Genomic DNA, 27,528 nt, shown 5'->3' on the forward strand with positions numbered 1-27,528 from the left:
AAGTTTCCTGAGGACTATGTTTGCACCTGTAGATGCAGAAAGCCACGATTTGATACATCCATTGGCCTCCATTTTGTCGTATAGAAATGGTCTCAACATTTTCGCTTTAAGTTCAGGCTTCCTGCGCCCTGATGTTTTTAACAACTAATGGAGAGAGAAAGTAGAACGAAGAGAAAGATTCTGCAAAGTCTCAAAATTCAAAACAAAAACACACAAGGGGAGGGATAATGGGTAAACAGTCAGTGCAAGTGATATCTTAGGTTGCCAGAAGCATCGTGCTCTTACCTACGATGGTGGCGGGGGTGGGGTTCGGGCTTTTAAGTGTTTTGTTACTGTCCTGGGTCACTGGTAGAGTAGTGCCTGGCTGTGGAAACTCGACTTAAAAAGCAGCAGGACACCCAGCCAGGCTTCAGGTCTAGAGAGCCGCTTTCCTCCTAGCTCCCTTTTCCAGGTCCTCTCACCGCGCGCGCTGTTTAGAATGCAACTACCGCCCAAACACAAGATGACGTGAACCGCTTCATGTTGGACTGAAGCCAGAGCCAGGACCTAAGATGGCAGCGAAGCACTAGGTGACCACGGCGAGATGCTTCTGCCCAAAAGAAAGATGGCTCCCGCTAATGGCTTCGACAAAGGAACCAAAACAAAAATGGCGCTAGAAGCTGGCTATTTAGAGGCTGGTATGACTGGCAGATAACGAGCCAGTGTCATGTAGCTGTGATTGACAAAAAGGGTTGTTTCCGTGGTATTTTATATCAGAAAGCTAGTAAAAGTGGAAAATATATTTGATGAGGATCATAGGATAGGCTGAAAATTAAAGGTGACTTTCATGATGCCAGAAAGCAGCTCACTAAAAGTCATGCTTAAACATAAATTCTTCCATAAGCTGTGTAGTGGTCCGAGAATACAAGCAAGACTTGTTTCTGAGCTTATAAAAATGGAGAAAACAACGAAACCAATCGCGAAGGGCAACGAAAGGAGCCGGAGAACTCCGACCTCAGCGGAACCGCGCACAGGAAACCTCCGACAGAAGCTTCCGGAGGGCGACCAGCTCTTACTGCGCATGTCCGCCCTCAATCAAGCTCGGTCACCTTTGGGCTACCAACAAACCGGCTGCTCCAGGCGGCCTCCGAGGGGCGGGATTTGAGTGTTGAGCTTTAGGATTGGTCAGCGCAGGACCCGTAGCCCGCAGCGGTGACTTTCTCATTCGTTCCACACATGCCTATCAGGTGAGCACAAGGTAGCAAAGTCTGCGCTCTTTTGATATATAACTGCTATGCTTTTAAGTTTCAGCGGTTTACCAAAACCCTGACTGCCCCGCCCCTGACGTTTCCGGTGGGCGGCAGCTTTCGTTAGCTGAGGGTCCACGCCAACCCGGATGGGCTGACTGCGGAGCTGCGCATGTGCCGGCCTGCCTCGTCTTCGGACCCGCGGCGAGTGGTTCGGTCCCTGGGTGCTGCTGAGGCGGCCCGGCCGCCAAGTGAGTGGCTGGTGGGCAGGTGAGAACACCGGAGTCGCAGGTGAAGCCAGTTTGCGGTCCCCCTGAAGAGAGGGCTGGGCTTCTGCCTCTTCCCATGCGAAGGTCGCCCTTGGCAGAGGCCAAGGGTAATCGGAGGCGGAGAGATGGAGGAAGCTGGCCCCAGGGAGGCTGAAGGCCTACCTGCAGAGCAGCTGCCCGATGTGACTACCTGATGCTCAGTAGAACGAGTGTGGATGGCCAGCGGGTGTCCAGTAGCACAAGTGTGGAGCAGGTGTTCAGTAGGATGAGTGTGGATGGCCAGAGGGTGGCCAGCAAGTGTCCAATCGGACAAGTGTGGGGCAGGTGTCTAGTAGGACAAGTGTGGATGCCATCGGGTGTCCACTGTCAGGTGAAATTGGAATAGAGCAGCCTCAGTCCCTCCTGCACTGTGAAGTGTGTGGAAAAGGTCCCAAGGGAAAGAGGCCCATCATCACCTGTGACCTGCAACCGGGACCACCTCAGTCACTGCTTCATAGGGAGGGTGCAGAGACACAGACGCTGTCCGGAGGTGGGCTTCCCCCTGACCAGAAACTGCACAGTCGAGCTGCTGTGCATGGCCATGCCAACCATAAAGTAGAAACAGTACCAGGGCTTTTTACCATATTATGGAGACCCGAATACATCGAGATTAGGAGAGCCCCAGGGGTCCTCCTCCTAGGTGTTTCAAAGACAGATTTTTCATTAATACATTCATACTGTTTTGCCATGGTCACATGATGTATGTGACACCATACCAGCTTACACATCAGTGACCTAGAGAGGCTCCCAAATGGAGCTTGTATTCTACTGATGTGGGAAAACTTACAGTCAGAGATAGGTGGATTGGGGGCGGGGGGAGGGATGTAAGGTGCTCAGAGAAATGTTGTCAGAGTAGGAAACTCCCAAAGCTGAAGTGAGAACTGCAGCTAGACTTCCAGAGCCCATGATTGTCACTGCAAACAATATGAACAGCTTCAAAAATTGAATCTCTTAAGTTACAATTTATTTGGAGTGCTGACAGCTACTCTCCAGCAGCAGCAGATTCTGTAAGGTGGTGGCTACAAAGGCAGTTGTTACTCTGGAGCTCAGTGTGGCCCCTTTGGTCAGGTGGTCTGCCAACTTTTGATACCTGTGATGCCTGTGGATCTCCATTGTCATCCCTTGTACTTTTCCTTCCTTCCTGGGATATCTAGACATAGGTACTTCCTAGCACCCTGAGTCTAGTTAGTGTCTCCTGCTCAGCCCTGTGCACCTCCTCCAGGAGCCACCTTGCCTGGAGAGTTAACTCAGAATAAACAACCATTAACTCTGTGTGTGTGTGTGTGTGTGTGTGTGTGTGTGTGTGTGTGTGTTAGCTGTTAATAACATTATACAAATTCTATAGTACAGAACACAACCATGCCCCTGTAGAATGGTGACTACGGGACTGCCTCTCTACTCATCCGCCATCATAATGGGCCACCCTCTGTGGCCCAAGCCAGCAAGATTATCTAGTTCTTGTTATGAAGCAAGAATACAGTAGAGGAACAAAACAGGTAGCTGTTAACTAAGTTTTGTTAACTATTGACTCTGCTGTCACTAAAGAAGTAAAAATGGGTTGAGATTAATTCAGAGGAAATAGAGAAATACGGTTTTAGAAAATGAGCCAAGACTTTTATACTTTTTTTTTTCCTACACAGTATTTACTTGTGACTTATTAAGATTATCTCTAAGTTTGTCTTGTCTTAGAGGACAAGAATCATTCCTTACCTTGATAGATAGCAAGTGAGCATTCAAATAAAACTGATCTTATACATACCTGAAGTGAAAACTGGCATGATTACTAGAGATACAATTGTATTGGGGTCTGTATAGTAGTTCCTCATTTGTAAGCTATAACTAAATTTGGTCAAAATATAGGTATATAATTGCTCAAGCAGGAGTCTCTGGAGGTGTCTGTTTTATATATTATTTGTATCAGAGATCATACATTTCTACCAATAACTAATTTATTGAGCACTTACCACATGCTAGGTACGAATATGTACAATCATCTTCATAATGTGACACATATTACATATTATGAGAATGAGGCAGGAGACAGTTATCCCAAGATGACAATTATCCCAATTTGTGATGGAGGTTAACGTTGATTCTTCTGTTACTCAAAACCTTAGCTCTTGACTAACATTTCTGAAAATACAGACCAGGTGTCAGAACCTTCAGCCTAATCACTTAGCCATTCTTAATATTAACTGCTACCAGAGAAACATACATGACATTAACTCTGTGCTGCTTTTTTCTGTCTTAGAAGTTTTCATATTCCCTTCATAGTTCACTGGCCCTCACACTTGATGATTAACCACCTTACAACATCTTATTTCTGATTATAGTCACATACACCCCACCCAAACCACAGAAGGTTTTTCTTGAGAATCTAGATTTATTCTTGTCTAGCAGACTGCCCTGGGAAGCCTGACCTTAATGGCAACCAGTCCCCTTAGCCAGGGTCTTCATTCCAGTCCTCTCTTTTGCTTCCTACACTAGCTTAACCTCAGTAACTTTTTGAGAGGTGGAGGCAAGAGAATCAGGAGTTCGAGGTCATACTCATCCTCAGTTACATAATAAATTGGAGGCCAGCCTGGGCTACATATGATCCTGTTGCAAAAACTATCAGTGAAAAAATATGCCTCCCCCTTTCAAATTATGGAAGTAATAATAGCAGTCATGAGTCCAGACTAAGCTTCAGGTGTGTTAACTGCATGTTTTTTTGATGTGGAAGCCATTGTTACTCTTTGCCCATGATAAAACTGAGGTGGAGTGAGAATGACTCATTCTAGGCTGCATTGTCTACGGTAAAGAGGGAAAAATGGTGGTTCATAGCCCAGGCAGTGTGATCCCACAGCTCATTCCCTTAAATCACTGCCTGATGGTACAAGATTTACTCTCTCTGATAACTGCTGGGTAGAAACTAGAACCTAGATGGGCTTTTTATGCTATAATAGATTTAAATTTCACCCTCTAGTCAAAAAATAAAAAAAAAAAAAAGCTAAAGTCTTCTAAGCAAAGCAGAAACATGACTTTTTTAAATGAGTATTAGGAGTGTAGAGTACTGGAGTATCCTGGAACAGTGATTCTCAGACCAGCTCTAGGATGACCTGGAAATTTTATTAAATATTACTGCCCTGCAGTTTCTGATTCTGAAGTCAGGGGCAGCCTGAGAATTTACATGTCTACAAAGTTCCCAGATGACGACTAGTGGTGCTGTTGATAAAACCATAAAGCAAGAGAGTTTATTTAGGGCCGTGAGGATCAGGGCTGTCCTGTCAAATGGCAGGTAGTGATGACCGGCTTGAAGAATAAGGCCAACAGGGCAGATTCCACTATATCCAGATTTCTGAGTTGAATGGCTTAGTAAATAATGCTTGTTTTTAATTATGTGTATGTGGTGGAGGGTATGTGTACATCCCTGCAGGTGTCCAAAGTCCCGAAGAAGATGTCAGAACCCCTGGAGCTGGAGTTACAGGAGGTTGTGAGGTGTCTGTGTGAGTGCTAGGAACTGAACTTGGGTCCTCTGCAAGAACAGTACCAACTCTCAGCCTCTGAGCCATGTCTTCAGCCCCCTTTTTCTTTGTTTTTGTATCTTTGTTTCCCAAGCAAGATCCAGGTGGAACAACAGTCTGGGAAGGAAAAAGGATTTGTGTTTTTGTTACTGTTAACATGGTTTGGTTTGGTTTGGTTTTTTGACAGTCTCTTGTAGCCCAAGCTAGCCTGAATTCACTATGTAGCCAAGGGCAGCTTTATAACCCAGGTTTTCTTCACTCTCACAATGATTCTCATAAATCCTGAGTCTGAGATTACAGACTTTGTTTCCTTACAGGGAAGGAAAATAGTCACAGGCATTCAGAAGAGGAAGACCTTCAAGAATAATAGGTTGAAGATAAACGGTAGACAGTGTCAGAAGCCCAACAGCATGGGGACAAATGAGACAGGAACAGAAGTACCAGAAGCTGACAGGGATAGATTTTTTTCTTACAAGTGTGGACGGAAAGTTGAAGGTAGCTCTAGCCAATAGATTATCTGCAGAAACAAAGGTAAAATTTAAGTAAACATCTCAAAAATGGCAAAGGGTAGAAATTGGCTCTTTGGAGATTTACAGCAGAGTAGTGGCACATAAAATCCCTACTTCACATTGGAGGCCCAGTTTACTGGACATTTAATCCAGAACAGTCTGCCTGTCTGCATGAATCCCATTCCCTTCTGCCCCCACCAGCCCCAACATCAAATGGCAGGCAGGTATCCAATCAGTCAGAGGGAATGGAAAACTTCTCTAACCCACCACATCCTTCCTGGTAAGCCACAGATTTTTAGGCTGGTTGACGCTTCTCAGGCATGAGTCATTCATATTTTGGACTCTACAATTAGTGAAGCTCCCATACAAATTTTGTGGTGCTTTCAGTATTACTTATTTTTAATTATAAATACTTTAAATTCATAGTAAGGGTAAAGGAGGATAGCAAAGACCATAAAATACATATCTATTAGCCAGGCGTAGTGGCACACTCCTTTAATCCCAGCACTCAGGAGGCAGAGGCAGGGGGATCTTTATGAGTTCAAGGCCAGCGTGGTCTATATAGTGAGTTCCAGGACAGCTGGGGCTACAGGGAGACCCTATCTCAAAAAGACTGAAAAAAAAAAGCAATTAGGTCAAGCTGTCCTTAAATGGTGGGATGGTAGGATTTTACAGAATGGAACCTGTAGAACTCGGGTATGAACCATTGGTTCACCTTGAGTTGAAATATACTCTGTGTGTGTCTGTGTGTCTGTGTATTCCTAAGACTAGAAAAGTCTGACAGAACTGGTGCTCTTTTAGGCAGTATGTTTAGGAAAGTGGAAAGAAAGGAAAGCTGTTCTCTTTGCTGTGCCGGTCACTTTAAAAGGCATAGGTGTAATATGCATTCCTTTTCTATGTACATATTAATAAGATACCATGTAGTGTTTTGTGTGTGTGTGTGTGTATGTATATATATGGCATAATGATTAGGGTTAAACATTTATTTCTTCATGATGAAAACTTTCAAAATCCTTGTAGCTTTATTTCAGTCCTTTGTAGTATCTGCACTAAGGGCCAGAATTGAACTGTTACTAAACTGAAAATACCAAGAACTTTTTTTCTTTTTTTTTTTTTTTTGGTTTTTTTGAGACAGGATCTCCCTGTAGCCCCAGCTGTCCTGGAACTCACTATGTAGACCAAGCTGGCCTTGAACTCACTGAGATCTGCCCGTCTCTGCCTCCTGAGTGCTGGGATTAAAGGCGTGCGCCACCACACCCGGCCAGAACTATTTTTACAAGAACTATTCTTTTAGTTTGTTTCAAACAGTTGTAGACCTGACTCTCCTATAACTCAGAAATCTACCTACCCCTGCTGGCCAGGTGATTCAATTAAAGGTATGCCCCACCACACCTGGCAAGAACTATATTTTTAGAAGAACTATTCCCAATCAATGATTGGAATTCCAGAATAAGGGCTTCACAAATATCTAAAACCAGCATTTTCATAAAAGGCATAAAAGTCTAGTAAGTATCACAATCACAGTATCTAGGTCAGTTCATTTTAATATGCTATCTAATGCTCTTCATGAGTCTATTACATTTCATGGAAGTTTTAAAAAGTATTTTAAGTTTTTCAAATAGTTTAAGCAGAGCAGCAATGAAGATATGAAAAAGAATGAGTTCCTTATACTGTGTCCTAAACACCAGCAGATGGCGCCCAGGAACGGGAGCCTCCTGTGAAACTGCATCCCAGGTGTATCCCAGGTGTTCGTAGTGGGGGATAGCAAAATGTGCTTGAGTCCACAGTGCAGTGCAGTAGGTGAACAGCGTAATCTGATGTCTAGAATCCAGGCTGTGTGGGGTTTTCTAGGAAGAGTGTTTGCCTTTGCCCTTTACCTTCCTGTCAGTTGTCACCAGAAGACCTTCATTTAGCTTGGGATGTGACAAATTGCAGAAAACCTGCCAAAGGCTTGAGTAATAAAAATTGGAGAGATAAAAATCTTTTTTTTTTTTTTCAGAGCTGAGGACCGAATCCAGGGCCTTGCGCTTGCTAGGCAAGTGCTCTACCACTGGGCTAAATCCCCAACCCCGAGATAAAAGTCTCTAATGCAAAAGTGAAAAGAGTAGAGTTGCCATTGTAGATGGAAAAGAGGTGAATTTAAAGACTTCCAGTGGTCTCAAGTGTGTGTCTCAGGGCTCTCCCGTGGTGCCCTCAAATGTGTAGCTGCTGACAGGATTATTTATAGAGGTGGATGTGTAACAAGCTTCTCTCCCTTCTCGTCATTAAGCTTTACTGTCTGTTCTGTGTTAAGCACTAGGCCAAAGAAAACTGAGCTAAAATTAACCTGGCTAATCTCAGTTCTCAGTGAGGATAGACACTCTGCTTTAATTTAAGACGAGTAGCCTGAGACCATTGTCAACCTCTGGTATCTGTGACATGCAGATCAGAACATGCAGAATGAGTTGTACCAGGCGGGTATACCTCTGTGACCATCACAAGAGTACCACACTGTGAAGAGATCCTCATCCTCATCACACCCTGGAAACTGGGTCTGAACTGCCCAAGCTGGGCCTAATTAGCTTTTGAAAAATGCTTCATAGAATTCTAGCCTAGATTAAGACTAAAATTTAACTGGGTGCTGTGGCATATGCTTTTAATCCCAGCACTGGGGAGGCGAAGTAACAGGAGCTCTCTGAGTTGAGGCCAGCCTGGTCTATATAGTGAGTTCCAGGCCAGTTGGGAAAAACCAAAGAAAACCTCTAAAATCTAAATCGAATGCCCTGACAGTAGTCCAGTCAATTCACATTTATTTCTTTGGTTAAAAATCATCTTGTATATCATAAAGTTGCTATGAAAAGATTTAAAAAAATTAAAAATCAGTATTTTTGAGAGTGTTAAAAAGTATAACTTGTGTTAGGGTTGCCTTAAATGGTTTCTAAACTTAACAAGAGGGATCAATAAATAAAATAATCATCTACTGCCTGTTTTTTTTTATGTCCTAAAAATGTATGAATCTCGTTTGATGTCTCCTGTCTTTCTGAAGGAGATTGTTTTTAGAAGATGTTTACAGAAAGTTCAAGAAAGATAAAGGTCTGTGCAGAGCACAGTGAAGTGGAGTAGGAGGGACATTTCCTGTCGGTTGTGTTAATTTAATCCAAACTTGAAAAGTTAAGTGAACAGCAAGCACTAGTTTATTCTAGCCTGTTGCTGTTCATTAAATCTGATTGTTGTGACCACATTCTTAAGAGATTTTTGTTTCACACTCTGGAATTTGGTAAATTGTATTTAGCTTTTCTGTTTCCCAAATTGGATCTCCCAGTCTCCCTGCTACTCAGCAATGTCAAGTTCATTTGAAAAATCAGTTATTTGTTAGGTAATCTTTTTCTTCAAATTATCCTGAGAAACAGCATATAGAGACTGTGAGCATGGAATCAAGACTAACAAGAGTAATAGTGATAAAGCATTGAAAACGTCTCAAATTTCTATCATTTGGAGGATTGGTCAGATTAGATCCATATCAAATGCTGCAGTAATTGAAAGTGACAATGGAGAATTATATTATGTACATTTATAAAATGATAGGTTCACATTTTTGATACAACTAAAATTATTTTAGATCTGTTTATTTACTAACTTTAAAAGTGACTCAATATTATTAAAAAGGAGAAATACTAATACTCATTTTAAAGTATATCAAAGGAAAACTGAGAAGAAATAGTGTTAAGTAAAATGCTTATGTGAAAAAGTTTTTTGAGAGAATATGAACAAAACAGCATGTTATTACCTCAGTCACTGCTATATCAAATACGAAATTTTAAAACTATGTTGTCTTTTTCTTAACTAGCAAGGAGCCTTATTTAGTTAAGTCTAATATGTCTGCAACTGGCAAGTTGGTTATCGGGCTATTGCCCACACATGGAATACATGTTAAGAGAAAGAAACAAAGCAGGTTGGAGTTACATGCCAGTGCTTTTAAAGAGTGAGTTCCATCCTGCTAGGGGGAGGTGGAATATTCTGTGTACAGTGTGGTGCTAGGTGATTTATGTGATTCAAGTGCAAAGACTAAAAGCACTTTGCAGAATAAAAAGCCCGTCTTCTATTTTAGTCATTTTCCAAGCCTCTCAAACGACAACAGAATAATCTGGCAGAAGATGGTTTCCCTGCTCTATCACCTCCATTAGTCAGATCAATATATGAAATACAGAGAATTTAAGAAAATGGGAACATGTAGGTATCTGGTAAACATAAAATAGTTGACCTTAAATCAGTCCACATCATTTATTGACTAGGACATACTGAATGGATCCTCGGCAATATTTGGCAATTAAAAAGTTTTCATATTAAGTCCCATTTAAACACAAATACTTCTTGTCATGTGTGTGCATGGTGTATGTGTGTGCCATGGCATCCATATGGAGGCTAGAGGACGACTTTGAAATCAGTTCCCTCTTCCACCTTTACAAGAGTTCCTCCAATTGAACTGAGGTTGCCAGACTTCTCGTGGCAGGCGCCCCTACCCGCTGAGCCAGGCCAAATTCCCAGTTTTAACTAAATCTAAATGTAGAAAAAGAGATGTGGATTCTTAAGGTAACCTTGATGAAAAGATTTGATAGACTTAAACACAGTATATATAAGGAGAGAGACCCTCTTTTGTCTTTAACCCACAAGTGATTCCAAAGATCAGTGCATTTAGGAAGCTAACTTGATTCTAGTTTAAGACCCCATGTTTACTCTTCTCAAATTCCCAGAGTATTACATTACAGACAGCAGGGTAACATTTCCTGTATGTTGTTATGTTACATTGCTGTACCATAATTTGTTACTAATTTTAGTTATGGTATCCTAATTTTGTTATGTCCCTTTGTCCAAATTAGTCTCTTTTCTATCAGTTTTTTTTTTCCCCTAAGATTGAGGTTCAATAAAAGGCTGCCAGCTGTTGAATTATATTGATGAACATGGAGAAATAAATAATAGCAGAAATGTTTATGTTAACAGCAATGTGGCTTGATAACCATATGTTTAAAATGACAATTGTTGGGGCCTGATGAGATGACTCAGCAGTTAAGAGCACTGGCTGCTCTTGCAGAGAACCTGGGTTTGATTCCCAGCACCCATGTGGTGGCTAACAACTGTTTGTAACTCCAGTTTCAGGGGCATTTGATGCTGTTTTCTGACCTCCATGGGCATTGCATGACATGGGAGCACTTATACACATACAGGCAATACATTCATACACATAAATATAATAAAGTTAAAAAAAAAAAAAGACAAGAGCCAAAAGTGCTAAGTTATCTTACGTATTGAGACTTGATATGAATGACAGTGTCTATGTTGTTCAACTTTCTGAGACAAAAATAATAGTGAAGATAAATCAGCATTATAAGAAAGGTGTATTTGAGCTCAGTTTAGGAGGTTTCAGTCCATGGTCAATTACCTGCTTTTGTACCTGTAGCAAGGCAGTAAATACTGGTGGGAATGCATGGGAGAGGAAACTGCTCCCCTCATGGCAGGCAGGAAGCAAAGAGAAAGCCCAGGCCCCAGTATCCCCTTCATGGGCACATCCCCAGTGACCTCCCACTGGTCCCACCTCTTAAAGATTCAACTACCTCCCAGGAGTGCCACAGACTGACAGCCCAGCCTTTGGCTTATGTGTGAGTCTTTGGAGGAACACTTACACAAACTGTGGTAAAACCTTCTAGAACTTTAGGGTATTTTGTAGGTATCAACACACAGCCTCTATCCCTCCTTTAGGAAGTAATCCTAATTAGAATTCTAAACAACTCAGTGATACAGTTATTTGTAATTGATTTCCTCCAAAAATAGAACATAAGCATGTCCATAAAAGATTATTCTCTTGCTGTTCTTCCAGAGGACGGAGTGTGGTTCCAGGCACGTCAGGTGGCTCACAGCTGCCTGTAGCTCCAGTTCCAGGAGTTTCACCTCCCTCTTCTGACCTCTGAGGGTACTTGCACACATGTTGCAGACATACATATACCTAAATAAGAAAATTTTAAGTAATCTTTAAAGATTTAGTCTCTAAAGTTTACAAAAGATATAGAGGACAGTGGAACAGTGTAGGAAAGGGAAAAAAAAAAAAAAAAAACAAAACCCAAAACAAAACAAAAATTTTAAAAAAAGAACAGGACTAGAAAACTCAATTTTTGACATATCTAAAAAGGGGGACAAGAACAGTACTCATTTGTTCTCCCCATGGGGACAGGAATGAAGAGGGAGGAAGGAAGAGGGACTTGATTTCTTCTGTTCACAAGAGAATGGTTGGAGGGGATTCTTCAGAGTTTTTCAGGGGATGGGACCCAAATGTAGTGCCCAGACTGGTCCTCAATGATTTGTTTGATTTTGTTATAAATCTCTTCCAGTGAGTCACCCTGTACAATGGCTAAAGTGAAGAGGAAAAAAAAAAATTTTTAAGAATTTTTTAAAATTTTATTTTTAAAATTTAAAAAAAATATAGAGGACAGGGGAAAAGTGTAGGAAAGGGAAAAAAAAAAAAAAAAAACCAAAACAAAGCTTCTGATACAAAGTAGGTCGTGTTTTCTCCATCTATTAGCTTAAATTTAGCAGCAGAGACCTTATATAGACCCCAAGGAGTAATGTGTGCTGTGTGTACATAAGAATAACACTTAGAGCACTTGGAGCCTTGTGTTTATCTTTAATATGCATATACAGAGGCCAGTCAGCATTGTTTGGCTCATTACTGCTATATAGTAATGGTGATTTAAGTGGTAATGAATAAGTAATTCAGTTAAGACATTTTTCTTGTGACACTTGTACAAAATATACAGTAATTAGAAGATTTCGTGGTATTAAAACTCATAAGTGTATTTGAAACAAATTCTGAGCATTCTGATAATGATGAAATAGTCTTTAATATCCTGTGCACAAAAAAGTGAACTTCCAAAATGGGGCCACTTGTATCAGCACAGCCTGTAAGTTAGTTAATCACTTGTCCTTTAAACATGAGAGGATGGGGAGGTTTTGAAGGTTGTCTAAATTCAAATTCCCAAACCCCAGCATCATGGGAACTCTGCTCTCCTAGACCCCATGCCAGGCTTTTCAAATACTTTTTCAACTTTATAACTCTAGGCACTTTTTGAGCACCAGTATCTTAGTGCATAATGTACTGGCAATAACTCTGTAGGGGAGGTTACTACTAATATAAGGCAAACAATAAAAAAAACAGTGGCTTAGTACATAAATATAGAATTAGCAGTAATTTTGACTTATAAGCTTCAAGACCAAAGTTCTTTTGCTACAATTAGAATCCAGACTTAACCATCTAGTCTCCAGCTGAAATACTCTCACGTTCACTGTCAAGCAAGGAATGTAAATTCTTAGTGCATACTTAAAGAGTAGCATTTGATTCTTTTAAAATTGTGACTTAGAGCCAGGAATGGTAACAGGTACTTGTAATCCCAGCACTCCAGAGACAGAGGCTAAGGAGTTCAGGGTTAGCCTGGGCTGCACAGCAAGACCCTCTTTCAAAAAAGTAAAACACACAGAACTTGTAACTAAATCTCATGCTGTAAAGTGAAAATTAAGGGCTGGATTGTGACTCAGTAGAACAGTGCTTGCCTAACATTTATTAAAAATTTAGACATCTTTCCAGTAACATTTATATAAAATAAACAGCAGTTTAGGAAATTCCAGAGTACTGGCAGCTGTATCTATGTGCAATTAAAGCAAACTCTTAGCATACTCCCATAGATAATGAAGCAGACCTGTTACCTGAAAGAAATAGCACAGCAAAAATGAATGAAATAATTTTAAATTGCATTAGGAATGTTTAAAAGCTCTTCATTGTACATCAGAAAGAATAATCAAAAACAAAAAGAATATGCTAGGCATAAGTGTTTTCAAAGGTTTGTATATCTTCCCTAGCAGATAATGTTCTTTTACAGTTACTGACTAAAAGTTAGGCCCTTTCTCTAAGTTTTCTCAGCTTGAGTTTTGGCTTTCTCTTTGTGTCAATGGCACATCTTTCTTTGTTAATTAACAACGCAGTATTATAACTGTACTCCATACTTTGTAGACATGATTTTGAGACAGCTTATGTATTGAGGTTAGTTTTACTTTTACTTTTCTCCTTTAACTGTAATCTTAGGTGTTCTGATGTCCATAGAACATGAGCCTTCAGAATGTCTGGAGAGACTACAAAGTTCTGATAGTTATGGTTCCTGTGATTGGGCTCATACATTTGGGGTGGCACCAAATCAGAAGCAGCCCAGTCTTCCAGATACCTAATAAGGACAACATCTCGGAACCAGAGAATCTGGCACTTGCAAGTCCACCAAAGAGTCAAATCCATGAGAAGTAGCAGACTTGTAGTTATCAGGTAAGTTCCATTAAATCTGGTCAACCATGCATTACTCTCCAGTAATGGGAAACATTATTTTATAGAGCTCTGGCAAGAAAACTCCTAAACTGAGAAGTTACCTGCTACGTTTTTTAAGACATAGCCAGATAGTTCATTATTTTTTCTGAGATAAAGCTCACTACATTTATAGTTTCAAAATAACTTGCTGTGTTGAAAGACCCTTGATTTCAAGAGGACGTGCGTATGTGATTTGGGTCTGTATCCTCTCCACAATTCCAAAATCTGAAAAGTTGTAAAAATTAAAACATTTGTCATAAGTCCTTTGATAGCAAGACTTGATCTTAACTGACATGAGCCAATGGATTATTCCATTTAATCTGAAATTTTAGGTTCACTGCAGAAATGTGATTTGTTGTATATTATGCCTATGCCTGTGGTTCATGGGCTTAATTTACCAACCTCTTTGGTCCAATCCATCATGGCCTTAGAAGTACCAACTAATGCTGCTCAAATTCTTTACCATGTCTTTACTCATTAGCTAGAACAACTTTAGCTCCTCAGTAATTTACCCCAAATTAATTTATACAGAAAAGGTAAGATAAAATGCCTTGTTGGTTTTTCAGATGAGCTACTGTTCTGTATAGAGTTTTGGCTCTAATGTCACTATGAGTTTGTTTTTTACATACATTTCAGCTACTACATCACAGTCATCATGTGTAATACTAGAGGTGCCCCTTCCTGGATCATCTCTAAGTGACTTTTATGTTGGCAGTTTTTCCTTTTGGCGTGGCCCAATAGGTCTTTGATAACATGCTTAGTGGAAAGTTCAGCTTGAGTATTTCTTGCTTTAGGCCTAGATCAGCCATTTTTTACAGTGAACTCATTCCTTTTATGAGAAAGTTAAATCTAGTTATATTTTGAGTCATATTTTACAGTCTTCTTGATTTAGAAGTCAATCATCTAAGTTTTACCATGATTTCAATTTAGTTATCTATAATTAAAAAAAAAATCCAGCAGACATTTAGGGAAAATAAGAGCCATACCTCAGATGGTAACTGTTGGAATGACAACCACATTGTTTAGAAATGGAGTGATTAAGCTGAATGTGGAAGAGCATGTCTATAATCCTGTCACTTGGGAGTTGAAGACAGGAGGATCAGGAGTTCAGACTTATCCTTGATTACATAGGAAGTTTGAGGGCAGCCCAAGCTACATCTGAGGTTTAACATGTGCCAATCACCATACAAAAATTACCTTGCTAGGCTTCATTTAAGATTTTGTTAAAACTAAACTAACCATTTAAATGACTCTTAAATCTTGACTGTTTATGGCATAAGAGAAACAGTTCCAACTCCTCCCTCCATTCTAGTAAAGAAAAGGTCCTTACAGATGAAAGGAAAAAAAAAAATCATTGCCTTTACTGTAGTTGAACTTTGTTGCCATGGTTTTAACGCTTAACTAAATTAGAAACAGTAACCAAAATAACACTTTATGTAACTAGTGAGATTAGTATTATTTTTTTTAACATTTTTAAAAGAATTTTATTTGTTTATTTGGGAGGAGTGGTCTCAGTGCAACTTTGGGGGTCAGAGAATAACTTTGGGGAATCAGTTGCTTCTATCCTCCCACCATGTTGGTCCTGGGGTCTGAACTCAGATTGTCAGCTGGTGATGGGTACGTTATCCACTGAGCCATTTTGGTGGCTTGAGGTTAGTATAATGTTTTATTCTCTTCACGTGTCAAGCATATTAGCACATTCCTGAAAATAACTGATAATTAACTAAACCTTTACCTTCAGAATATCAGGCCTCAACAGATAGAGTGTATAACCTGAAATTTTTATTTTCACATATTGTGGAAGTGTCAGGATTTTCTGTCTCAAGGCACAGTGTTTACTATGCTAAGAAAAGTACTTGTACATTTGGTATATGATAGCATTGTGTGATATTTAGAATTTGAAGTCAAATTACAAATCATGTCCTAGTTTTCCCTTTCTCATTAAGCACATTCCTTAGTTTTTTGGTTTTTGTTTTTGTTTTTTAACTTATTGACATTGACCAACATTTTGGGAAGAAAATATTTGGCTGGGGGTTTGCAAATCATTGACTAGTACATGAAACTACACAAAATGAACTCTGACCTTACCCAAGGGTTTAAAGGATAGTTTGTGCATTGCTGTAATTCTTTTGCAGATGATTCAGCAGAATGCAGCCCCATTGTATCTATAGTCAGGAGCAGAGTAGTGAATTAATTAATGCATGCAAGCCAGTGCTCAGCTCCCTCTGCATTCAGGAAAATCCAGGATCCCCAGTCCAGGGAATGGTGCCACCCACACAGTATGCCAGTCTTCACGTACTGAGACAGTTTGAGACAATTGCCCACACGCCAATCTAATGTAGGCAGTCTGTCATTGAGACTCCTTCCCAATGATTCTAGATTGGATCAGGTTGACAAAACTAGCCGTTACAGTTACCTTATTTTCATAATTATTTACAAACAAGATTTTATGTAAATAAACTTCTGTTCAAACCTAGTTTCAAACTAAAGCAAAATGATTTTTTTTAATAACAATAAAAACATTGGCTCTTTCAGGACCCAGAGACCAGATTCCTAGTTTAAGATACTTTCTGTAAAAATGGAGCAGGATATTAGCTGGGTGTGGTGACACACGCCTTTAATCCCAGCACTCGGGAGGCAGAGGCAGGCGAATCTCTGGGAGTTCAAGTCCAGCCTGGTCTACATAGTGAGTCCCAGGATAGCTGGGGCTACAGAGACCCCCTGACTCAAAAAAACCAAAAAAAAAAAAAAAAAAAAATGGAGCAGGGTATTAATTGCAATCTATAAACTGTATTAGAATTGTTCCTCTAAATTTTTTTATGTTTTGTTATAGAAAGAAGCAACTTTGAATGTGAGCTTGATACTGAAAGAAGAATGAAGAGCCCCAGTTGGATTAGAAAGAACTGGCTTCTTGTGGCTGGGGTTACTTTCATAGGCATCCATTTTGGAACATACTTCCTACAAAGAGCTGCAAAAGAGTCTGTGAAGTCTCAGTCCAGAGACAAACCGAAGATGTTACAGAATGAAGTAAAATGAATACTTGGAATTTCTAGCATGTTATTAAATTATTTTATGCTGATTATTGTCAGAAACTCCGACTTGATTTTGTGGCTGTACTGCTGCATATGCAGATTTCGTTCCTGAAGGACATATTTTAATGTTAAAACAGATGACAACACAATAAAAAGAAAAAATATGGTTAACAAAAGCTTCGTAAGTCACACCTAAAGCAAGATGTCTCGTTTAGAAGCTAAGAAGCCATCATTGTGTAACAGTGAGCCACTGACAAGTGAGCTAGTCAGGGGCACACTTTCTGTCTTGAAAGGAATTGTAGTCTCATGTTATGGCCCTGCAGGGAGGTTGAAGCAGTTGCATAGCGGCCTAGGAGGGTGTGTGTGTACCACCTCACAGTCCTCCGCCCTGCTTCGAAACCTCTCAGTCAGCCATCCCATATTAAAGGTCCTGACAACATCTGTGCAGAATCACGTGTCCTGCTTCAGTGACTGCGGCCTATTCACAGCCATTCTTTGCTGCAACCTGATTGAAAATGTTCAGAGAACAGGTTTGACACCCTCCATTGTCATTAAATTAAACAATTACCTGTTGAGTCTCTGCACAAATTATCTCAAATCTGACACCTGTGGTTGTCGACTCCCAGTCGACCTCAGTAGTACCCACATCTTCCTTTGCTTGGTACACAGTGTTCTAACAAGCAAACCTGCCTGCATGCTCAGCAAAAAGGAAATAGATCACATCAGTGCTTTGATTCTGAAGGCTTTTTTGCTTACAATTCCAGAAAGCACTGAAGACCATGTCATTTTAGGAAAGACTATAATTGTGCCCTTAAAGGGTCAAAGAGTTATAGATTCTACTGTATTACCTGGACTACTCATTGAAATGCCAGAAGTTCAACTAAGGAGGTTATTACCTGTCCAAAAGTCAAGCACCCTCAAGGTGGCACTCTTTTGTGTGTCTTTATCCGGAGATTTTTCTGACTGTGGAGAAGGAACTGTGATTGTCAGTTCCCAGGTGTCCCTTGAAAATGCAGTTCTGGACCAGTTGCTTAATCTAGGTAGGCAGCTAGTCAGTGACCACGTAGATCTTGTCCTGTGCCAAAAAGTTATACATCCATCTTTTAAGCAGTTCCTCAGTGCCCATCACATTATCGCCATCGACAGAGTTGGAGTAACTCTAATGGAACCTCTGAGCAAAGTGACAGGTAAAAACCTCTTAGATTTTGCCCCTTACATTAATAAGTCACTTTTTGAGCCAAGAGATGTGTTTGGTTTGTGTCACTGTTAACGTCTTGGGACTATTTAGCAGCCACCAACCTCACAGCATCTATATCACTACTGACAGCAAAAGTTGTTTCTGAAAAAGATCCTCTATTCAGTTTCTGCAAACAGAGTGACCGTGGCCATTTTCTCTCTACTTATCTGACCCAAATGTAGTCCATTGCAATCTAACGCTCAAATATTTACAGGCAATTGAGAAGTCTTAACATTCTTGTAATCTTAAGAGCTTTTGTGTTCTGCAGCAAATTCTGCAACACTTTTAAATCGTGTCACATTAGGAAGATAATTTTATAGCTGGAATACTCCTTTTTCTTCATCATAATACCAAGGAACGTCTGTGCTTATGTACTTAAATCCCATTCCTGATTTGGGGAGAGGAATGAGGAACAGGTACATGTGCATATGTTTGACCTTTACCAAAAATATTTCTAGCTGAGCTCTTGAGAACCAAGGCCATCCTCTACTGTCGGGTTCTCCAGGCCCTCAGATCTTTAAAAACATTTGCTGGATTTATATGTAAAGTAACAAAGAATCAAGCTCAGCAGACTGAAGGCACATAAATAGAACAAATTTAAGCTGGAGTTCCTGACACTTTTCAGTGTCTCTAACTGTATTGACAGTCTGTCAGAAATTTTTGGTTACTTCTACATTGATTTCAGTAGTTTGCTTTTGTTTAACAGGGTCTTGCTATATTGCCTAGGCTGGTAAAGTCCTGACTTTAAGGAATCTGCCTCAGCCTTCCAAGTAGCTAGAACTACAGTATATTACACCGGTCTCGCAATTTGCAACTTACTAAAATAAACAATTGTTAAAATTCACTATTTAGAGTTTTATAAATCATTTTAAAAGGACAGCATTTATGCCAAGTGTTAAATATTTAACCCCAGTTGTTACCCTGCTTTGTAAGGCCGGCAAATGACTATCGAAAGGAAAGTTATTAAGAAATTGTGGAAATAATCCTTGTAAGTTCATTTTTTATGTTGTAGGACAGATAAATCCTTAAATGTCTACTAGTTTTCCATGGGTCTGACTGCTTCCAGTTTATGTATGGTGGATATTCTGGATATTTACTAGGTTACATCATGAAACTTTTCCCATGTCACCATTGTAATAAATGTACACTGGATTTCTACACTAGTCCAGATTAAAGTCAGTTACTAGAACATGACATGAAAATTTTTGAGCCCATTAATTAAAGATATTTGGCCTCACTGGACATGGTACAATGTGCCTATAACCCCAGCACTTGGTCTAGAGGCAGGAGAATCAGGAGCACAAGGTCACCTTCAGTCCTGAGCTACATAGCAAGTTTAAAGACAGCTTTGACTACTACATGAAACTTCTCAAAAAAAAAAAAAATCTTCCAAAGAAGTGGATTGCTCTGAGTTAGTTTTGTTGTTCAAACTTTAGTATTATTTCTTATATAAGTTGGGTGTAGTTTTCTTATGTGACCAATTATATTTTACCTGTGCTGGTTGGAGGATAAACCAATAAATCAAGATGTGGTAGTGCACGCCCTTAATCTCAGCACTTGGGAGGCAGAGTCAGGCAGATTTCTGTGAGATAGAGGCCAGCCTGGTTTACATAGTTCCAGGACAGCTGTGGCTACTGGGAGACCCTGTCTCAAAAAGACAAACCAAAGTGAAATGTGTCATCATCTTTATTTTGACATAGTTTATTTCTTTACATAAACAGCTGTGTGTGTGTGTGTGTGTGTGTGTGTGTGTGTGTGTGTGTGTTGTGTGTGTGTGTGTGTGTGTGTGTAAAAGAGATAGAGCCCCTAAAGAAATTTCAGGACAGAATTATTTGGGTAATGTCATTTGTTTTACATTGAAACAATGATTTTTTTTTCATTTTTAAAAATTTATTATTTTTATTTAATGTGTATGAGTGTATTGCCTGCGTGTATGTGAGTGCACCTATGTCGTGCAGTGCCACAGAGGTCAGAAGAGGGCTTCAGATTCCCCTGGAACTGGAGCTAAGGATGGTTCGTAACCACCATGTGGGTGCTGGAAATCATACCTGGATGGGTCCTCTACAAGAGCAGTCAGTGGTCTTAACCGCTGAGCCATCTATCCAGCTTCGAAACAATGATTTTTTTAAAGCCTTTCCCCTACAGCACCCTTTTTCCAAATTAATGAGGTCCTTCGTGTGGGGTCTCTGGTCTCTGAGTAGGCTTTCAGGATTTCTGGATATCCTAAAAACGTATGCAAATTTTTGTGTGCCTTTTCCCAAAAATACAAAATAACTTTGAACAAATGTTCAAAGAGTTTCTGTAGGACTGAAAATGTAGCTCAGTGGTAGATAGAGCACCTGCCTCATGGGCATAGTCCTGGGTTTAATCCCTAGTACCACAAATAAAAACGAGAGTCTATGATGGTTAGTGTTGTCACTTGACAGAATCTGCAGTCACCTGGGAGGAGAGTCTCTTGGGTTTGCCTGTGGAGGATTATCTTGATTGCATTCATTGAGGTAGAAGTCCCACCACTGTGGGTCACCGTTCTCAGGACTTAGAATCCAGGACTGTACAAATTGGAAAAAGTAAGCTGAGCACTAGCATGCGCACACTTGATCCTCTGTTTCCTGGTTATGAATGTGATAAGAGCAGCTGCTTTAAGTTCTGCCACTGTGACATCCCTGCTGTGAAGGACTGGAACCTGGAACCATGAACCAGAATGGACCCTTTCTCCTCGAATTGCTTCTGTCAGAGTATTTTGTCACAGCAACAGAAAAATATGACTCCACAAACCAAAGGAACCTCTATTTTAAAATCAAACAAAAAAAGCTAGTTCTGTGCATACCTGTAAGGATCACTGCAAGTTCAAGACCAGCTTGGTCTATCTACATGGTAAATTCCAGGCCAGCCAGGACTTCAGGCCACGATCTTGTCTCATAAAAAAGAAAAAAGCTGTTTCATTTATGTCACTTAAATAGAATATGAATTTCAGAGACACAGGAAGTATTTTAATTTGTTCATCCAGTTTCCCATATTTTAAATCAGAAGCTTTTGTGGGGCTCTAATACTGACTAGAAATGAATGTTTATTGGTATTTTAAATGGTTCTACTTTTTCTTATGCAGTTTATATTTTCTATACTTTACAAAAATAGGAACAACGCCTATCGGTTCACTAGGCTCAATATGTCCTACTAGTTACGGAAGTGTGAAAGATTTGTGCCCTGCAAGATTTGGCTCCAAAAGTTTTTTTCATCTTATTCCTAATGAAGCAACCGTCTGCAGCTTGCTTCTCTGCAACAGAAATGACACTGCCTGGGAGGAGCTGAAGGTAGGTAGGGAACTTCCAAGGCCTAAGGTGGGAAGACAGCCGCTCAATGGGTACTGTAGGCTGAGGTGGTTTTGTTCTGTTTTTATTTTGGACATTTTTCTGTAGTTTCCATAGTCGTATAAGAAACAGAAACAAAACAGACAGAAGTGGGGGCTGGAAGTGTAGCTCAATAGTGGAACATGTGCCCAGTATATGCAAGTCCCTGGATCTAGTCCCAGCACCAAGGGAGGGGAGGGAGGCCAAATGCACAAGTAAGCGAATTTAATCATGATGTTTAGTAAACTTGAAGTGAGTTGTTGCCCTTTATCATTTCTGCTATTTATAAGAAACCTAAATGGTTCTTGATATGAACTTTAAGAAATTAATTTGAATTGATCCAGTATCCAACCTTGACATTGCTATACAGCATTATCATTCATAGCCATCCTAGAAGCTTGTGGCTCATGGATCACAGGTTGTGCTTGCCTGGACTGTTGCTACTAATATATATGAATAATTCACCAAGAAAGTATATTTTCTAGTCAGTACCCACGATCTCTTCTTAGAAGAGTTTATTGTGTTCTGCTGAAAAACACAAGTTTTATATATGAAAGTGGCAACCTATGAAATTGATCGTGAGTTTAAAGAGTCATGTGTGCTTGATTAATTAGAGGTTTGAGTATTTTTATTATTGCTATGTTATAGCTACATCATTTCTAAACACGTTGAGGTAAATTTTATAGCTTTTATATAACTCATTTATTTAGACTTTGTTTTTAATAGAAATACCAGTAAACCTTGTTGATGCAGATATTTTTAGGCTATGCATTTGTGAGCAAAGTAGATTTGAAAATGTTAATCTGGCTCCATGAAAACAGACTTCTGGCCAAAATGTACTTCTTTAATCTGTAATCTTCATTAGAAATGTGTATTGGTCACATTACAACGTTAATAAAAGAGATTTTGTTCTTTGTGGATTAAAATCTGGCTCTTTCCACCATCCGGATGGCTGAGTAAAGGCACTTGCCGCCCAGTCTAACAACCTGAATGCAATTCCCAGGACACACATGGAAAGATTAACACCCACACAAGTTGCCCTCTGACCTCCACACTTACACCATGGCTTGTGTGCAGCACACACAAAATAAATAAATAAATAAACAATTTGTCTACCATATCCATAATGGTATCATATCTTCCATTTATGTGAACAGAAAGTACTCACTAAAATTTAACTTGGTAAATTTCAAAACAAACAAAAAAGAAATCTGGGCTGGCAAGATGGCTCTGTACTTAGGGCTCCTGCCACCAAGCCTGAAGACCCGAGTTCAAACCCACATGGGGGAAGGGAAGAACCGACTCCTACAAGTTCTCCTCTGACCTCCATTTGGCATGTACCTCCTCTACACACAATTTTTTTTTTTTAATTCTGATTCCTTGAATCTGTTACATTGCCGTGAGGGTGGTATGGTTCACGTATCTGATGTGAGTTTCTGATTTCTTTTTTAGCTCACCTGTCAAACAGCATTGCACGTCTTGCAGTTCACAATCAAGGAGCCATGGGTTTTATTGGGAGGGGGCTGCACTGAAACACATTTGGCTGCGTATATCAGACACAGGGTAAGTTAGATACCCTCACATTAGTTCAATTCCCAGCAGCTTTTGCTTTTTGACAGAAGCTTCCTTTTGTATAGATTGTGATTAATACATGACCCGCAAGTGGTCAATACATAGTGAATAAGAGACTAAGGAGTCCTCAACCCTAAATGGGGCATCTGTGTCATCCCCCTGCTCCCAAGGCTCAGGGATCGTTACAGAAGAGGGGACAAAAAGATTTTAAGAGACAGAGGCAGTGGATGACTACAACAGAGCAGTGTTCTCTGAACACAGTAGGGCATTTGCACACATCAGCTCAGTGGTTCTGACAGCATGCCCAAGACCTGCACAAGATCAAGACAGCCACAATCCCAGCATGGGGGAAGGGGAAGGTGGTCAAAAGTCCCACCCATAGCTAAGGAGACACTGGCAGTTGAGGACTGCTAGAGGAGGAAGAGTCAGTTTTTTTCAGGGATGTGAACCCTGTAAAGCTTCCCATGATCCAGTAGATGGCCCTACACCCTGCACATACTGGCAGCTCTATGTGGTCTCTGGTTTGGGGTTTTTTAAATAAATAATAAATAAATAAATAAATAAATAAATAAATAAATGATACTGGGAGCAAATACTGGTTAAGGGGATAGGGGAGGGGTATCTTAATGCCCTTTCATTAACTAACAGAAAAAAATTCTCATTTTTAAAACATTGAGGTGAACATTGCTCACGTCCCTTAATAGTGTCTTAATTGTAATTTTCCAATCTGATTTTAAAAAAGATCTCAGTCATTTAGCTAATATAATAAATACTTCATTTGGGATATTAGTCTTCAGCAATTTTGCCCCATATGCATAAAAAAATCCTGTGATCTATGCACAATGCCTTGTTGTTTATTTAAGGAGGCATCATCCTATGGTCTGTGCATCATGCCTTGTACTTTAAGGAGGCACAACCAGGACACTATTCAGAATAAGCTGATCATAGTTGATTCATTAATTCTGATTACATGACTGGGAACATACAGGTTACAGCCTGGCCAGTGAACTCAGACAAGCCCGATAGCATTGTTGCCAAACCGTGAGGTAATTCAGGTGAATGATAACTTTCTGAGTTAAGTGCCCTGCTTTCCTGAGTCATGTGTATATTAACTGCTCTTTGTGTGTTTTTGATGGTTTTATTATTCTTTAGGTTCATAATGGAACAGAAGACATTGTCAGAGGTGGGGAGTGTTCTCAAACAGAGCTTCGGCTACTTGCTGAAGCATTTTGCCGTGCTCTGGAGTCTGTTGCTACTTCTTTGGAACATGATGGAGGTGAAATCCTCACTGACATGAAGCATGGACACTTTTGGTCAGCTCCAGCACATCCTCCCTCTGTCCTTAACTGGCCAGAGTTGTTGTCACGATGTGGCTGTGGTTTACACAACAGCCAGGAAGAGCTCAGCTGGTCTGTCTTAAGAAGCACATGTCATCCTTTTGCACCACAAACTTGCCTTCCCCAAGCACCTGTGGGCTCAGCCAGCAACCTGACCGTGGACTGTTGGACTGCCAAGCTTAGTGGCCTGCGGGTGGCTGTAGAGACAGCCAATTTGATTTTAGATCTTTCATTTGTCATTGAAGATAGAAACTAAAACAGGAGAATGCTATATTTACACTATAAACAAATAGTCTGAGTGCCTAAGAAAGTTGGTCAGCATATTGTTCACTCTCAAAGGCCTGTTCTACTTACTGAACAGATAACAAAATTATAGATATATTTACTTAAGGAAAGGTATGATTTTTTTGTTTTGTTTTGTTTTTTTGAGACAGGGTCTCCCTGTAGCCCCAGCTGGCCTGGAACTCACTGTGTACACTATGTAGACCAGGCTGGCCCAGAGATCCACCTGCCTCTGCCTCTCAAGTGCTGGGATTAAAGGTATGTGCCACCACACCTGGCCAGAGAGATATGATTCTTGAATAAAAATTTATAGACTAATAAAAATTATATGCATTGCATCAAAGATCCTAGAGTTATCCTAGGAAGTCCACAGTGAACACTATTTTCTAAATTTTTTACTGATTTTTGTTTTAAATTTATTTGTTCTCTCAGACTATATTGTATTAATTACTGGTTCAGCAATCAATGTAGAACCCAGTTTGTCAGTATCACAGTTCCACACTGTTATTTTTATTGTTACTACATATTGTTTTGTGAGGGCTGAGGCTCACATGCCCACAGTGCCTGAGTGGAAGGCAGAGAACAACCCTCAGAAGTCCATGCTGTCCTTCCACATGTAAGTCCTGGGGATCGGATCAGGTTGTCAGGCTTGGTGGCAATTGCTGTCCGCTGAATTCAGTTCCTAGCACCCACACAGTGGCTCGCAACCACTTGTAACATCTTCTGCTTGCCTCCATGGGCATTGCACTCGTGCATACACACACACACACACACACATAATTTTTTAAAAAAAGAGTATAGGGATTGGAGCTGCAGAGATGGCTGACAGTTAACAGCACTGGCTGCTCTTGCAGAGGACCCGGGTTCAGTTCCCGACACCCCCATGGTGGCTGACAACTGTCTATAACTCCAGTTCCAGGGGAATCTGATACCTTCTGGCCTCTGTTGACACTGCACACATGTACACATATGTACATACAGGCAAACACTCAGAAAATAAAAATAAATAGATCTTGTCTTTTTTCAAAAAAATGGGCATTTCCCTGTGTCTCCTTGACCCTGTGCTTCATGTCCAAATGGCTCTAATAAGGTGACAGGGAGCCTTTCCCATCGGCCAGACAGGAGTCTTCACTTTGCACAATAGCCGTTTTTGCTCTTGCATATTTATTTAACTTTGCCATAAAACTTGATATACTAAACATTGGCGCTCTCATTTTAAATAAGGCATAAGTTTGATGAAATATTTTTATAAATTAATTTGTGTTTCCTAGAATTCTTCATAAGCCTTATTAGAAAATATTAGAAAGGTTGCTAAGCATAGATAGCTGAGGGCAGGATTGCTTGAGCCCAGAGTTTGAGGCCTGCCTGTGCAACATAGCCAGATCCCATCTCAAAAGAAAATGGAAAGGAAAGAGTGGGGAAGGGCAGTGAAGTGCAGCATTTCTGTAAAAGTCAAAGAAAACCATTCAAACTCCAGTGACAAAACATGCAGTGAGGGGCTGGAGAGACGGCTCAGTGAACACTGGCTACTCTTGCAGATGACCTGGGTTCGGTCCCCAGTACCCACATAGTGGCTAAAACTGTTGGTGACTAGCTCCAGGGGATCCGACACCCTCATCTGGCCTCTGTAGGCATTGCACAGCATGGATACACTTAACATATGTGCAGGGAAAATACTCATAGACATAAAATGTAGGAAAAACTTAAAATATGCAATGAGAAGTTTTTGATGAAAATAACTTCAGCAAAGCTTATTTGCGCAGAAATAATTGACAAGAAAAAATGAGTTAAACCTCAGATACATTTTTGTGACTTCCAGTAAGATTGAGCCTGAGTATTACCTCATGAGGCGCCTCAGCAGACAGAAAAGGAAACCCCCGATAGCTACAAAAAAGGGAAGGTAGTACAGAAGACAGTGACGGTGGCCCCGGACTCCCGGGGTGCATAGGGTGTAGAATAGCAGAGTTACTGAACTATGTGAGTCCAAGAAAGAAATTGGATTTGGTCAACAAATTTAAAAGTAGAGAAATAAATAATTTAAAGAGCCTTTGTGGGGGGGCAGAGATAACAGTGTTTTAGAATGAATACTGCTCAATACAGGACCCAAGTTTAGTTCCTAGAGCCTATGTCAGGCAACTCACAACCACCTCTAACTCCAGCTCCAGGGGATCCAGCATCCTCTTCTGGACCCTGTAGGCACCTGCTTTCATGTTCAAAGATATTTTTTTTGAAGAACCCTTTCAGTCAAAACACTTATTTGGTCTTACAGTACACTCATATTTACTAGAGAATCTCTGTATATTAGACATTTAAAACCAACATTGCATTATAGTGAAATAGTTTACACAAGAGATTTAAAACATATATTATTAGTTTCTTATGATACAGATATCTTTGAACTCATTGGTTTCATAATTGAAAGTGCTTGGTCATTTACATGATAGCAGAGAAATGTAAAATACTTCCATACCAACCACCACACTCTACATAATACTATTGAATCATTCTTTGGACAACTTTTCAGTAAAATAACATTGTTTGCAATCACAAATTATGAAATCTGTTGTTTCATGTATAAAATCTGAATCAAAGGTTTGTCAAAGCACCAAATTAAGATATTCCTTTCTGATAATCTTTGAGATCTAGTCAAAAAGATTAAACGTGTCCTACAGGTTCTTTTCAGCTGTCTAAATAAGTCTTTTCTGAAGGAAAAAGCCATGTAATCACATGTCTACATTTAGTAATAATGGTATCCTACAATCCATATCAATTTTTTGCCACTTAACCTAATTCAAATTTGG

At 40.1% G+C, this 27,528-nt stretch overlaps 1 protein-coding gene across 4 annotated transcripts; it reads left to right on the forward strand.

Moving 5' to 3' along the window:
- Positions 1-1,086: 1,086 nt before the first annotated feature.
- Positions 1,087-25,575, forward strand: Mkks (McKusick-Kaufman syndrome). Of its 4 annotated transcripts, none has more exons than XM_008827188.3 (6): positions 1,087-1,226; positions 13,651-13,881; positions 16,754-18,139; positions 21,325-21,500; positions 22,989-23,099; positions 24,261-25,575. In XM_008827188.3, exons 3-6 carry the CDS (start codon positions 17,155-17,157, stop codon positions 24,699-24,701), a joined length of 1,713 nt encoding a protein of 570 aa, XP_008825410.1. In that variant the 5' UTR covers positions 1,087-1,226; positions 13,651-13,881; positions 16,754-17,154; the 3' UTR covers positions 24,702-25,575. The 4 variants fall into 4 exon arrangements, with proteins under 4 accessions (XP_008825410.1, XP_008825409.1, XP_008825407.1 ...); XM_008827187.3 differs by lacking the exon at positions 1,087-1,226 and adding an exon at positions 1,233-1,517; XM_008827185.3 differs by lacking the exon at positions 1,087-1,226 and adding an exon at positions 1,233-1,496.
- Positions 25,576-27,528: the final 1,953 nt, after the last annotated feature.

This window comes from Nannospalax galili, unplaced genomic scaffold (assembly GCF_000622305.1).
Source record: "Nannospalax galili isolate Female #2095 unplaced genomic scaffold, S.galili_v1.0 scaffold151, whole genome shotgun sequence".
In the NCBI taxonomy this organism is placed as follows: domain Eukaryota; kingdom Metazoa; phylum Chordata; class Mammalia; order Rodentia; family Spalacidae; genus Nannospalax; species Nannospalax galili.